Below are 15,423 nucleotides of genomic sequence, written 5' to 3' on the forward strand. Positions count from 1 at the left end.
GAATATGACCAATGGCGTATCACACCTTACATTCATAAATTTATTACCCATGACAGAAGACAAACTTGGTGGAGAATGGAGTCCTCCAGAACTCAATACTAGCAATGTGATACCTTTTTAAAGTAGTAGTAAAAAAAAAAAATGTGATTTCCCACTACAAGGTAATATCATGATGTGCTTCACATACGGCACGCTGTCACTGCTGAGAGTGTTTCCATCTTAACCCGGTTTTCCTTCTGGGTTTGCAGGCTCCGGCCATCTGACTGGTCAAGCCGCAATGACTTCACTCCCGCTCATGTGTGCGGGAGCCGCAGGCAAGGCACACCGCTCTGAAGGAACGGCATGGGTATGGCTGTTGCTCTCTGCAATATCTCCTAAATGGTGCACATTTAGGATATATTAATTTTACCTACAGGTAAGCTTTATTATAAGATTACCTGTAGGTAAAAGTCAAAGAATGAACTTTACTACCACTTTAACAAATAAGCCTAAGTAAAGATAGGTTTTGCTTTAACTGCCTATAGGCCATTACCACAAAGTAGAAACTAGTGTGCCCTCTCAGGATACGCAAGGAAGATCCATAATGGGTAGCCCCAGAACACAGTAGAAAGCAAATAAATAAAAGAAGACCCATGAGAGAGGGCAGGAAGAAAGGGTGGACGAAAAAAGAAAAGGACTCAGGTATAACACACTAGAAGTTTGCTTAAAATATCTGTAGTGTTATACTGGAGCTAAAATTAAATCTTCAATTTTCTTGTTTTTCTTGACTGTTATTGGGGCCATTTCAAAGAGGTATTTCAAGTAGTTACAAAGTTACATAGTTGGTGAGGTTGAATAAAAACACCAGTCCATCCTGTGTGAGTGTTTGTGTATTTACGTCTCTGCCACTTGCCATATCCCTGTGTATTGTGTTTAATAAGATGCCCATCTTAAGAGGTTTTTTTTTTTACTTGGTAATGCTGTCCTCTGAAACTGATTGTGGAAGGGAGTTCCACATCCTCACCACTCTTAACAGTACAAAAACCCTTATCCCTTTTTAAGTATGGATATTTTATACACAATTTGCATTGTTCCAGCTTGGACCGTTGCAATTATGCATATACCTTAAGTGGCCAATGCCCCTTGAAGCTGGAAATCACTGAAGTAGCAACACTGATCTAGTGATTTCCACTTGCTTCCTTGAGTCCTATGCTGAGAGGCTGGCCTGCTGCATTTTGAGCACAGAAGGTTGGTCGCTCAAGACAGGCACCATTCAGAGAATGCTTTGCATTTTCTAAATGAATGCAAAGCGTTCCCTGACTGGACGAGATGAAAACGCTATAAAAAACAGGTCACAGTTGCCTAATAAGATCCTCTGGTCTCCAATGTATACCAATATATAACCGTGCTTTCTGGATCATGTATTGTAGAGATTGCCAGTCTTCCCCTAAATGTGTATTGCAGTACGTGTGCTTTTTTTTTTTTTTTTTTTTTTTTTTAAATTTGGATAGAGTGGAGAGGGATAAGATAAGAACACCTTTCATTTTAATTCTAGTCTGTGCCCCCCCATCATGGAGATTCACCCTCCTTGCCCACTTCCCCTCCGTCCTATAGCAGAAATACTGCTACGGGGGGTTCAAGTGCACAAAATCGTGTGTGTGTGTGTGTGTGGATATATATGTATATATATGTATATATGTGTGTGTGGATAGATAGATATCGATTAGATAGATATTTATATATATATATATATATACGTGATTTTGCATTTCCGGGTAGGGGTCGCACGCCTTACCCACACCGCCATTCACAGCCTCGGCTGTCAATCACCGGGTCCTGGCCAGTGATTACTCGCCGGCACCCGGCGATCGCCCATTATTACCAACGGGGGAGAGACCTGTGTATAAACACAGATCTCTCCCCTGTCAGCTCCTGCACACTGCTTTGTATGGCTCTGCATAGCTAGCGGTGATGTCACTGCTAGCTCTGCCCAATTGTGCTGTGATTGGCCAAAGCATTGCACCTGACCTGTGGTAAGGTGTATTGCTTTGGCCAATCACAATGCACAGTCAGAGCGCAGTGCATTCTGGGGCACAGAGGGTGAACACTACACCGAACAGCCTTACTGTTCGTGTGTTCACCGAACACAGGAACGGCCGATGTTCGAGTCGAACGCAAGTCGAACATTAAGCCGATCACTAATTGAAAGTAAAAGAAAATCCAATAAAGAAAAGCCAAATCAGAACACTAAAGCCTTGTACACATGAGAATATTGGACAAATGATTTGCCTGTTTTTTGTTTGTTTTTTTGGTTTTTTTTGCATGCTAGTCTCGTATCAAAAATGAAAAGGTTACTAAAGTTACGAAAATACTTGTACAACAGAATACATCTTCAGAAGTGATGTAATGTATTCTTTCGTTTCTGAACATGCGTGGTCTTGGTTATCCATTTTTTTTTTCCTGGAAGAATAATGTACTAATTAATCGAAAATCGTACGTTCTGGTATCGTACAAGAATAATTTTTTGGATAACTGCACATGAACTGTCGTGATCTTCACTTGAAAGCTAAGTGCTATGGATCAGATTATCGGACAATCACTTCGAAAGCTGTATCTTTTGTCCGATTTTCTGATTGTGTTTACCAGAAATCTTCCAGTAGTTCTGGTGGCACAACGGGATTTCCTCATTTCCAGTTTTGGCTATGGCACAGGGAGCAAAGGGAAACCTCCCCAATGGGACACAGAGGGCAAAACCAAAAATGATGGGGGTTATACTCTATACAAAGTGGAAGGAAAACATTTTTGTCATAAGGTACACGTTAAATGTAAAACTTCATTTGGGGGAGGGGGTTGTGATTAGAAAGGGTATATGTCTTTGTCCCCATTGTGACCTCCCCTCACTTCCTATAGAAATGTCCACCTGTCACAAAGTTAAAATGAAGGAAAAATCTTCCCAAAGGGGTGAATTGGTATTGTTTTGCTTTTAAGGAAAAATATCCAAGAAAAATATATTTGTAGGTACAACATGTAGAGATAGAAATGTGCAAAATATTCTATCCGCTAATAAAATATCAACATTCCTGATGGTGCAAAAAAGTTCTTTTCAAGACCTTCTTTTTCTTTCTGAAACATTATTTGGATACAATCAAAGATGTTGTGTCTGACAAAAGGAATTCATAAGTCAGCTTGCTCTCAACCTTGAAGTGTAGGAATGTGAAAAAGGCCTTCAGTGACTTGATTTCTATGCTTATTTTTTTTCTTTTCTGCTAAATGATTCATTTATAGATTTAAAGTGATTGTAAATGTTGAAGGTTTTTTCACCTTCATACATTCTACGCATGAAGGTAAAAACCTTCCGTGTGCAGCTCCCCCCCCAATCACAGCCCCTCCCTAAAACTTACCTGAGCCCAAGCAGCGATGTGAATGAGAACAGTGGCTCTCCAAGGACTCTCCCTCCTCATTGGCTGAGATGCAGCCAGAGCAGGACTCGGGAGTGTGCAAACACAAGTGACTCCACAGCAGGAGGCTTGCTATGGGGGCACTCAGCAAGGGGGAGGGGCCAGGAGCACCATCGGGGACCCGAGAAGAGGACGATTAGGGCTGTTCTGTGCAAAAACATTACACCGTTAACTATGACCTGTTATTTAAAAACAAAATGAGACTTTAATATCACTTAACGGTAGTTACAGAACTTGCTAAGCTAGATATGTTAGTTAACTTGGTTATTTATAATTATCCATGCTGAGAATTCCAAAAATAACCTTTCCTACAGAATAAAAAAAAGTGTTTTGCATTTCTTCCTTTGCTATAGTCCAGTTAAGAAATTGAACCTTGCAAACTGTTAGAGTCAGGAAGCACGTAGAGAGATGATCACAAGGGAAGTCGGGCGGGAGGGAAGGGGGGGCTCCTGAAGAAAATGCTAGTGTATAGCCTAATTACTATTAAGTCATAGACCCCTGAATAAATGTAAATGAGTGTGTTTTCGGTCTGTATTAAGCATGTAGTCACTTCTTCTTTTTTTTTTTCTCTTCATTGCAGGAGCTGTGTATGACATTGAGGTACTTGCCTCAACTGCTTTCTATGGATATTTTCCTGTAACTCTTGTGTTTCAATTCATGAAAGGAAATAGCGAAACTGGAGGTGGTTTTCTTATTGGAAGGTTTATATCTGCTGTTTCTAACAGTAAATTAGCAGAGGACCTGGCTCCAACAACAAGATATGTTCCTTATCAAAGAAATCTTCTTAAGAAAGTAGAGCGGATAGAAGTGGATGGCATACCACCAAATGGGTCAGTGTCTGATTGATTGAATTTCTCTCATTCTGTGCTCTTTTGTTTTCATTCTACTTCTTTTAATTACACATTGCTAATACATGAGTCATTTCTATGTTATAGCTAGTCATTTGTATGACTGAAGACTAGTCACTATAATGTAATGATAAAAAAAATAAAAATTTATAGTGTATTTCCACTTTTTTGCAGCCATATTGGAATAACCCCTATATATTTGTTGCACGTCCCCATTCTCTTAGCATAATGTTAAAAAAAAAAAAAAAAATCAAAATTGCAGCTTAGCTTTTTGAGATGCTCTATTCTAAACCCTCTAGTAAGGAAATTATTACCTAATTCTCTGTATTTGAGGGTACTGGAATGCTATGTTTGCCATAGTTAACCCTGTCTGTACTGTGGGGGCAAATCTTCATTATACATTATAAATAGATTTGAGGTCTGTCTTTCCTAACCGTGGGTTCATGGTGTAGAGGCTGGACTTCTTGCACTGTATGTTAATGACTGACTTTGGACAGGCTCACTCTTACATTCTTAACCATTTCAATACCGGGCAATTTTACACCTTCCTGCCCAGGCCATTTTTCAGGTTTCAGCGCTCTCACACTTTGAATGATAATTGCGCGGTCATACAACACTGTACCCTAACTAAAATTTTATCATTTTCTTCACACAACTAGAGCTTTCTTTTGGTGGTATTTAATCACCGCTGGGGTTTTTATTTTTTGCTAAATTAACAAAAAAAACCCCAAAATTTTGAAAAAAAAACACGTTTTTCTTTGTTTCTGTTATAAAAGTTTACAAATAAATAATTGTTCTTCATAAATTTAGGCCGAGATGTATTCTGCTACATGTCTTTGGTGAAAATAACCCAAATTAGGATGTATTATTTAGTTTGTAGGAAAGTTATAGAGTTCACAAACTATTGTATAAATCTGAAAATTGATCAATCCTGAAGTACTGACAGCCAATCTAATTTCTTGAGGTCCATGAATGTCAGAACAGTACAGATATCCCCAAATGACCCCTTTTTGCAGAGTATACAGTCCGACGTACTTCATAAGAGAAATAGCGAGTTCTTTGAAGTTGTATTTTTTTTTTTTTGTCATTTTTCGGAAAATGAAAAAATTAAAAAAAATTATTTTCACAAATTTTTTTTTTTACATACTGTCACCAGTGCAGTACAGCGTCATCCTATAACTGGCATGGCGGTGAACAGGGACACTGACTGGTGACAGTATGGAAAAAAAAAATATTTTTTTAAAAAATTTTTTAAGATTTTTTTCATATTTTACTATGACCAAAGTAGTACAATGTTACCATAGTAACATTGTACTACTTTGGGGAAGTGATCAGTATTTTTTTTTTTTTTTACACAATTTACTTATAGCAAAGAATTACTTTGCTATAAGCAAGCATTTACCTGAATGACATCGATTCATTCAGGTGTTTTTTTTTTTTTTTTTTTTTTTATTGTGCTTAGCTGTGATTTGGCCACAGCTAATCACATGACATGTGCATGTGACCTGCTGTGACCATTCACAGCTAGGCACTAGTATACAATGGATGGCATGAATGAAGCCATCCATTGTATACAACTGTCATGTGACCTGCTGTGATTGGTCACAGCAGGTCACATGGTACTGGCAACGGGGACCGGTACTCAGATCTGTCATCGGCCGTGTCCAAGGTACACGGCCGATGACAGATTGCGCCGCTGCACAGCTCTGCAACCGCATGAACTGTGCATGTGCGAGAGGACGCCAAATGGCGTACACCCCGGAAAGCTAAAGCATTTTTGCGGCCACCAAACGGCTATAGGCCGGGCGGCTAATGGTTAAAGAAACTTTGCAGTCAGCCATGACACTCCCTCCTGGAAAAAAACACCTAAAAGGTAAGAAATATATAAAAATAATGTAGGCATGCTGTGTGAATGGGAACACATAACAAACATACTGTAGAGTGGGGTATTCTTAATGCTGTATTAAACCCTAAGCCAAAAATTTATTATATTGCAGCTTACCAATCATTAGATGTGGTGGCTGTATTCCTTTTCTGTTTTTCAGCTTTTTTTCACCTGGTGATCTGCCTAGTAACACGCCACCTGCATTAGAATGCCCCCACTCTGGATGAAGGAGCACATAGACACCTTTGGACAGCAGCATTTTCAGTTTGGGAGGAAGATAGTGTTGGATGTACTAGCAGAATTAACGCTAACAAATTTAACTCAAACTCCAGCTAAAACAGTTACAGCAACAATTTTCTTGTTCCTTTTTGGGATAAAGGTTTTACTTAAATGAATAAAAGCTGATCCTTGTAAGCACCCCTCTGTGTTAAATGATTTATCTCAACCCTATAACTGCTACATCTGCAGGACAGCTTGTTCTTCTGAAACACAACCGACTTACTGTATAGATCACCAGGTGAAAATAACTGAAAGAGCCTGAAAAAGAAAATGTTGCAGCTGCAATAATAAATGTTTGCTCTTGTTTTTAATAACACTGTTAATTTTACAGCAAAAGTGGAACTATGCTTTAAGGTTATAGTTAAATTCTTGAATAAAGAATGACCAGTAAACTTGCTAAAAAGCTTTCAACATTCAAAATGTAACTTTGTTTTTCATATTTGTAATGACACTATATTACAAGGTGCTTTACAGAATACAGTACATACAGGCTATCACACTAGTTTCTCCCTTCTCTGCAACACTTATACAGTGACCTACAATTTCACTTGAGGAATAATTTGTTTAAACACCAGATAATCTACTATTATGTTATGGGCTATAGGAGGAAACCAGTGCACATCAAAACAGAAGTAGAAACACATTCAATCTAACTGGTGTTCCTGGTGCAAAAAAAGATTGGTGAACACTTGCTTACTCTATCTACATGTAGCATTACCCCCTTAGGAGTTGCTGGATTGTTTTTGGGTTCCCTGTGGATCTGGACCCCGCTCTGAAAGCCCAACCACTGCTGACACCACAGTACGCTCTTAACTGCAATAAATTACCACCAGAAAGTGCTATGAACCTCTTTCTGGTTTATATCAATCCACATGCAAATTCAAACTTCAATAAGGCTTGGTTACACAGCATAAACAATATTGTGTAAAATCAATTGTTACTTGGGTCAATTTGAACTTGAGGAAAATACAACACTTATCACAGAATCTCAATTAGTATTAGCAGGCCTGCTTTTCAGAAACTAACCCAATACCAAAACCTGAGGTGGTCTTGCAGTCCTCAGTAAGCAGCTAGGACTATCAAACAGGTAGACTAGCTCACTTTGGGCCCTCAGGACCTGATGATAAGAAGATAGTCTGAAATAAGGAAAAAAGCTCTTTACCGCAAAACAACCAATGTTCTTTAAAGGCAGTGAAGAGTCTTCTGTGTGCGTGATGGGGCCTAGTTGGTTTCACAGTGAAGAGAAGTGTGGACTAGAACTCTGAGGAACAGTGTGTTTAAAGAGAGGGGAAAAAGTGTAGTCAGACAATAGTGGCTAAAGGAACTAGGCTGCAACTTCTAATAACTATGTGCAATGTCCGAAACTGTATGCGGGAAACTAGGAAAGGTGGAACAGGTGTCGGTGTTCCCTGTCTTTGATGCTTGGGACTCTTTCACCCGAGGGATGGCATCTGACGAATTCTGGTGTCCTTTCTCTCTTTTTTGATAAGGCCTCCATATACTCTTTGGTCCCGCCTACAGCGTTCTCTCTGGTCACCTGTTAGAAGATTAGCTTTCTGCACGATGTGGTAAGGTCAGCGATCAGCAGACTCTCCTTGCCTCCTCTCTTTCTGTCTTTGCACGACCTGGTCCGGTCCTCCTGCAGTCTTCTCTCCAGATCTCTCCCCTCTCACTTGCCAGCTCCTTTGGGAAATGTAGTTCTTTACTACACTGTTCCTTAGGAAAGTCCTGCGGTTCAGCATACAAGTTCCATGAGACTACTCTGCAGAGTGTGAATACCATTTTTCTACAGGACACTGCCATCTTGTGTTTGGTTTAACATCCTGCATCCACTTGTAGCAGGGTGTTACACACTCCCCTCACTTAGTCTTTGGTCCTGAAAGAACAGAAAAAACAAACTAACACTTAATATAACATATATACATCTAACAAAGAGATTAGCCACCTTAGTCAGGAGGAACATTAATTGGCAAATGTTAATTTTTAATCAAGTTGTGCAAGAATGACTCCCACCAAGGATTCGGGGACTCCAGAAATCAAGGGGCCTTACAGATTCTTGGATATGCTCCAATAGACTGTAATTGGGAGCTTCCAGAACTCTTTGCCTAGCATGCAAGGCTTCTTCACAGCTTTTTCCCAACATGTCATAGGTCGGTCTCTTAAGCATTTTTATCTCCTGTCACTCCCTGGGCTCCTCTTGAGACATTATCTTTTTCTTACAAGATGTTTTCCTTCCCCATTTTCAAAAGCTCTATATCTCTTTATTTTGCAGACACTGCTCTAGAACCATTTGGGGAATCAAGCTCAGGTTCAGGCAGTAAGAGATCTTCAAAAGCAGGAATTGGTGAAGAGGTAGGCTCAACACAATTCATGGGGCCCGCCTCTGTAGTAGGAGGAATCTCCAGGGGGCGGGGGGACTTGTCAAAGGAGCAGTTGAGCTTGGGGTGTAGGTAGGTAGATTTCAAAATAATGTCTTTTATGGCAGTTAGAAGAGGTCACCAATCTATTCCAATTTCTACCCCCTCTTCCTCATTGGTTCCTTCCTCCTCTCCGGGAGCCACAGTGAGCTGAGAAGGGATGGGGAGGGCCTATGTGGCTTTGTGTTCTCACGATAGGAAGATTACATGGTGGCGTTGGAATTCGCACAACATCAGACAATGGCAAAAAGTGACTTTGGTGCCAAGACTTCACTGGACCTTTCTATCCCTCTGGGCGGATCTGATAAACAGACCACACCACTCACATGTGGTGAAGATTTCCAGCAGGCTGCTATTTTGTGCTTCCCTGGAACCCCAAGGTTTATTATCAACACTGGGTCTCCTGCTTGCAGATCCTGCAAATGCACCTTGGCATCATGACTCCGCTTGTTCCTTTCTCCTGCAGACTGGGAAGCTTTCTTAGCCTTCTCATAAGCAGTTTCCAATTGATGTTTCAGTCTCTCCGCAAACCCCTGGTGGGACGAAGGGGGTGAGGTAATCAGGGGTGGTACCAAAGGCTAGATCCATAGGTAGCTTGGCCTCTCATCCAAACATTAGACAATAGGGGGAAAAAACAGTGGCATCATTCTTGGTGCTGTTATAGGCATGCACCACTGCAACAATGTGTTGGCTCCACTGTTGCTTCTTTTGTAATGGCATTGTGCCAAGCATATTCAGAAGTGTTTCATTAAATCTCTGGTTGAGGATCAGCTTGAGTGTGATGAGTAATTCTGAACTTCTTTATCCCTAGCAAAGCTAACAGTTCTTTAATTATTTTACTTTCAAATCCTCTGTGGGAGTCCATAATGCACAAAGAATTTTTCCACTAACACCGTGGCTACCATGGATGCTTGCTGATTCTTTGTGGGTGAGCATATCTAATGAAGTGATCTGTCAAAACTAAGACATTCCCCCATCCGCTAAAATCTGGTTCTAGACAGCGTGTTTAGGTAGGGTCTTTCTTTGTATACAATTCAGGCAGGTGCGGCAGTACTCCTCTACTTGTGTCCTCATCCACGACCAGTAGAAGCCATCTCTCACCAGCAAATAGGTTATCTCCTGTCCTAAATGCCCATGTTAATCATGTAGCGACCTCCACACCATTCTTCAGAACTGAGTAGGCAAAGAGAGTTGCCATAGATTGTCACTTAAGTAGAAAACCCCATCCTGTAGTTCTAATCTATCCCATTCTCTATGAACAACTGTGGCATCTACCCAAAGTAAGGCGGGTTGCTGCTCCATAAGGGCTCTCCTTGTCAGCTGCCAGAGCGGGTCTTGCTCCTGGGCCTTCTGCATATCTTTAGTGGTCAGCTGGGGTAGCTTCTCACCTTCTCAGCTGTGACACATTGCAGTAGTACAATCGAATACAGGCACCTTTGGTACCTACCACTTCTACGTAGGCCACTCCTTTTGGCCACATACTCGGCACCCTGGTTCATGGCCTGCACCTCTTCTGGGGACACTTGAAACCAGCTTGGCTCAGGGGCTTGGCGACCATAGGGCCTCCTTAATAGGGCATCCGCATCTGTGCCCTACTTCAGGTCGGTACTTTAAAACTGAAGCAAAATCCTGATAGAGCAGTTACAGCTTGGCTGTAGGGAGTACAGGTTAGTGGGTTGTTGTCTCTCTTCACTACAAATTCAGCCCCATAGCGATATTACTTCAACTTATCCACCATGTCCCACTTCAATGCAAGGAATTCTAACTCATGTGTCAGATAGTTCCTATCAGGTGGACAGAGGCTTCAGCTCATGAATGCTACAGGCCAAAGCAGCCCAGAATGTTCCTGGTACATAACTGCCCCAAGCCCCTCACGACTGGCATCTACGTGATGCTTATAGGGCTTGGAGCGGTCAACGTTGGTTAACACTGGGGCCTACATCAAACGCTGCTTCAGCTTGATAAATGCCTGCTCACACCGGCCACTAATGGATTCCTAAGGTCCTTGAGGGGACCTTGTTTGTTTGGCTCACTAGTGTCCCCTTCCATAGTCTTCAGAAGGTCGTGTGGGGTGCAGCAGTTTTAGCAAATCCTTCCAAAAACCGACGGTAGTATGAACAGAATCCATCTCAAGTCAGTAATGTTGGGTTGGGGCCAGGTAGTCACACCTTCAATCTTGCTGAGATCAGTGGGCACCCCATCTGCAGAGACTACATGCCCCAGATAGGTAACGGAATTCTGTTAGAATTGGCATTTTTTGAGGGATAATTTGAGGCCTTCCTCCATGAAGCCTCTGGTAAACTTTCTCCATCCGCTCTTCATGTTCTTCCGGGGTGCACCTGAACATTATTATGTCATCCAGATAAACTAAGACCTTGATCAGATTCATGTCCCCTACCTTATACTCCATGAGGCATGCGGTCAACGTCGAAGAACCCCAATAGGCTGATGAAAGCAGTATTCTCTGTCTTGGGGTGCATAGGGATTTGATAGTATCCACTCTTCAAATCCAGCACACTAAACCAATTGGTCCCTAAACCAATAACACTCTTGGAGAATCCAACATCATAGTCATTTCTGGAGAACACCCTCTTCCAGCTCGTCTGTCTTGCTCTCGCCCTTCTCTTCCATTGCTCTAACAGAGGGGAACTTGAAGGCCAAATCCTCCTCTGGCAGGGTCATCTGGTGACTGAGGAACACTGACTGTGGTAGCCACGTTCACTTGCCCCAACAGGGCTTGAGGTCTTAGGGTAATGGGGGCAGCAGTGTTGTTACTGACTCGGAAAAACGCGTTACCCTGGCTCCACTACAGGGCCTTTGTTGTGATCACTGTTTCCAACACTTCGAAGGACCCTGGCTGGTCCCAGCTTAATTTGATTCTGGCTCTCAAACATGTGACTGCCCCCGGCTGGAGCACTTTCTCTTCAAGCCCATTCCTCCAAACACTTCCTCTTCTGGTGCCCTCAACTCTGATAACATTCTGATAAACCTGACGAAACTGTAGGTGAATGCTCTCTAGTGGCACAGTGTTCTGTTTGGCCAAAGGGGTAAGCAGCTGCTGAACTAAGTTGGTATTGGTCCCAATTAGTAGAGAACACTGTTTTATCCCCAGAGGCCTAGGATAGACTACCACTAGGGTTTCAAAGGTCTGTTTTCCCTGTCAAGGTTGGGCCGAAAACTAGGCGGATGGGTTTGTAGCCATCATAGGGACATTTCTGGGTTTTGATTCCCAAAAAGCTCTACAACTTCCGCAATGATATGTGTTTTCAAATGCTTGTCATAAAAATCCCTATATAGTAGGGTTATTTGGACTGCCATGTCCAGCAAACATTTGGTGTAAACTTCCTCCACTTGAATGGAGACCACTGGAGATGGATCTACTTACTTATCTGGAAGTCTTTCAGGTTGTGGCTCTGCACTTCTGATTTGAGCTTTCCAAGATTGATTGATTGATTCGCTTCTTGGGAGTTGGTCTTCCCTGTTTTCTGGAGTGGTGTGTATGAGTTGGGAGCTGAATGGACTAGTAGGACTCTGAGTGTCTCTAAAGTCTGTGTTCCCTGAGATTTGGAGTTCAAAGTATTCTTCAGACCCTCAGCTGACTCCTTCACTGGAGCCCCTGAAAGTTTCCCGCTGCCTTTTAGAAAGAAAATTTTCTTTAAGGCTTGTATCGCTTCAATCGTAATGTTGACAATTGGCTCAGCCTGCGGGCGTTGGGCCCGAAAGAGTCCTGGTTCTTCACACTGGACACAGTGCCTTAAGTGTCCAGGGCTGGATTCCCCCCCGTCTGGCTGCCATTGCCGACACTGTCCCATTTCCAACATAAATTTCTGCATGGCGACATGATCTTCCATCACCTGTGTTACTGTTCTCTGGACCTCAGAGAGGGACTGTTGAATCATGGCTTGGGCCTGAGCCAATTAAGAAAGGGTCTGCACAATGCTGTCCATTAAGGCCATGACTTGTGCCTCAGGCACTCCCTCTACAGTTGTAATAGCTTGAGTGATGCAAGAGGCGGCCCTGGGCTGGGCTCCACCCTAAACTTTTGCCTTCCTAGCCTTGGTCACCATCAAAGCTTCTTCCTCTCTGCCTGATGGGTGACTGTGTGGAGCTATGTGAGCAAGCTGTTTGAAATATGGTTCTAGAACTACAACTATGTATGTTTCTGTAAACTAAATAAAGCTTTTCTTTTGACAAAAAAAAAAGCTTCTTCCTCCCTGATTGTCTTCTACAGCTTGGAATAGGTCACAGGCCCATAGGAGTAACTGACTCTCAGCTTCTATACAATCTGATCAAGTGGATGAGCCCTTTTCTGTACTTGGGCCCAGAGGGCCTTGCTAGCACATTCCGCCTTCACTGGTTCATCTTGCATGTAGTCAGAGAATGTCTCTCCTTCTCGCTGATACATGTGTCTGAACAGATGAGTCAATTCTATACTTTTTTTTAATCCCCCAAATGCCTTTTGTAGAGCCTCTGGACACTCGTGGCCAGTACAGCCTGGCTTATCCCATTTCATGTTTAAAATTCATGCCCCAACCACCTTAAACTCCCTTTTTCACAATGATTATCCACTGTTCCCTTTTGCATGGATGCCAGATGCCTCCGGATATGGGGAGAATGTGAACTACTCCCACAATCTGATGCTTTGTGTCTAGCAATGTAAACTGGTGTAGTGGTGCTGCTACCTTCCTTCAATCCTCCGCTCCACCCAGTGTTCAGACTGAAAGGCTGCTGATGCCTCTGTGTACAACTGGAGGGACCATCTGTACTTGGATAAATGTCAACTGGCAATATCCTTTATTGAAATCACATGAAACCATTGTAAAACAGCTATGCCGAAGGCCTGATGGCTGAAATTAATTGGGTGTTTTATAGCTGTCTAATGTCATTTCAATAAACGATATTGCCACTTGACATTTACCCGTCTTGTGTCTAGCAACCAGTCCCTACACTTGTCACATGGTGGAGGTGATATCACTGCTCCCTCTAAACCTTTTACACAGGGTATTTTTGTGGTGGCTACCACAAAAGATTGAGTGGCGGGGTTGCACTGTGAAGGTGTGTTTTAATCAAATGTTTACTTTACCTTTCATAATATTGTTTGTTGTTGTTAGCCATTTTATGTCTAGCAAAATCTGATATCTGATTAGGAGCTATTTTTGGTGTTAGAGTTTCTCAGAAATTAGGAGATCTGGTATTAGATAAGATGTGACATTGGTTTTAGAAACCAAATTATCTGGGATTCAGGAACAATGGTCTGTGCTCGTGCTTCAGATACATTTCACAAATTTTAAACCTATAGAACTGTAGCACTACCCCTTAAAGAGTCGCTAAAGAATTGGGACTCCCTATAGCTCTGCACAGCCAGGCAACATACATTCCTCACAGACTTGCACCCAGGAGACAGTAACCAGTCCAGGGGTTTCAAACCTGGATTGGGTAAGGGGTATATGGGCTGCCCAAGGGAACTGCAACTGAGGACAACTTCCTGGAACTATGTAGAAGTCTTTTTACACAGCAAAATTCTCTTCTTGGAGAGCTCTCCAGCCCCTCCTGGTCTACCACCCCAGATAATACTCCTCTATCCAGTCTGAAGGAATCTCTGGGCAGGGGATCCAGTGCCTGCCACTTTAAGGTAAATAGTCCCAGGCAAGGAGCTAATCCAGTTTCCCACCAGAGTGCTTCTTTCCCCTTAACTGGTCCAAAGGGTGTAAGATTACTCACTCAGTCCTGCGTCTATGGTGGGTTGGTAGCTTCTGTTAGGCCTTCTGCTGGTCTGCATCCTTCCTTGCTGCACAACTCCTCCTCACCCTCACCCACTGAGTTATAGAGACTTTTCCAAGTCTGTAGATCAGGGGGAGGTATTGGTGAGCTGATCCGCAGAACCTCTCAGCCCTGACCTGACTTTGACCCCAACGATTACACCCAGGCTGCTGCCCATCCCTCCTAACTAAAAATGAAATACTAACTTCCCCTGGCTATCTATCTATCTATCTATCTATCTATCTGACTTGAATATATTTGTGTGTATCTGTCTAGGTTTTCAAGTTATGAACTGGAAAGGGAAGTTTCTCTTGGTAACTTCTCTCCACCTTTACTCTTGAAGCACAGCATAAGAGCAGGAATGTTCTCAAAAGAAAAAATGAAAATGAATTCCACACCAGCTCATACACAGCAAAGGTAAGTTTAAAGAACGTGCTCTCCTGAGTTAGAAATGTTAGAACAGCAAGGTGCCAGACACATGGCTGATCCCTTATTGCTTTATTGGAAAATAGGAACAGAGAAACTACATCATAACCATGTAGTTTCACTAGGGAGGGCATTACATTACATACAAGATTTAAAGTGATTTAGCCACGTATCGGCAGAACTACTAATCATAGTAGAATAAGAGAATGATTGTTGCACCCATGTCTGTATAAACAGCATGCTAACACCCCTACACAACCACTACCTTTTATCCCTTACAGAAGTTTTTTATTATTATTATATTATTATACAGGATTTATATAGTGCCAACAGTTTGTGCAGCACTTTACAAAATGAAGGTAGACATTAGT

General features: G+C 42.2%; 1 protein-coding gene across 1 annotated transcript in view; it reads left to right on the forward strand.

Moving 5' to 3' along the window:
- MOV10 (Mov10 RNA helicase) overlaps positions 1 to 15,423 on the forward strand; it is a 129,490-nt gene that overhangs the window by 37,660 nt on the left and 76,407 nt on the right. Inside the window, exons 5-6 of the mRNA XM_089676727.1 lie at positions 4,018 to 4,267; positions 14,903 to 15,043. Coding sequence (XP_089532853.1) covers positions 4,018 to 4,267; positions 14,903 to 15,043 — 391 coding nt within the window. The remainder of the gene's footprint in view (positions 1 to 4,017; positions 4,268 to 14,902; positions 15,044 to 15,423) is intronic.

Source organism: Staurois parvus, unplaced genomic scaffold (assembly GCF_062004578.1).
Source record: "Staurois parvus isolate SC_StPar_1 unplaced genomic scaffold, SC_StPar_1.0 ptg000172l, whole genome shotgun sequence".
Taxonomy (NCBI): Eukaryota; Metazoa; Chordata; class Amphibia; order Anura; family Ranidae; genus Staurois; species Staurois parvus.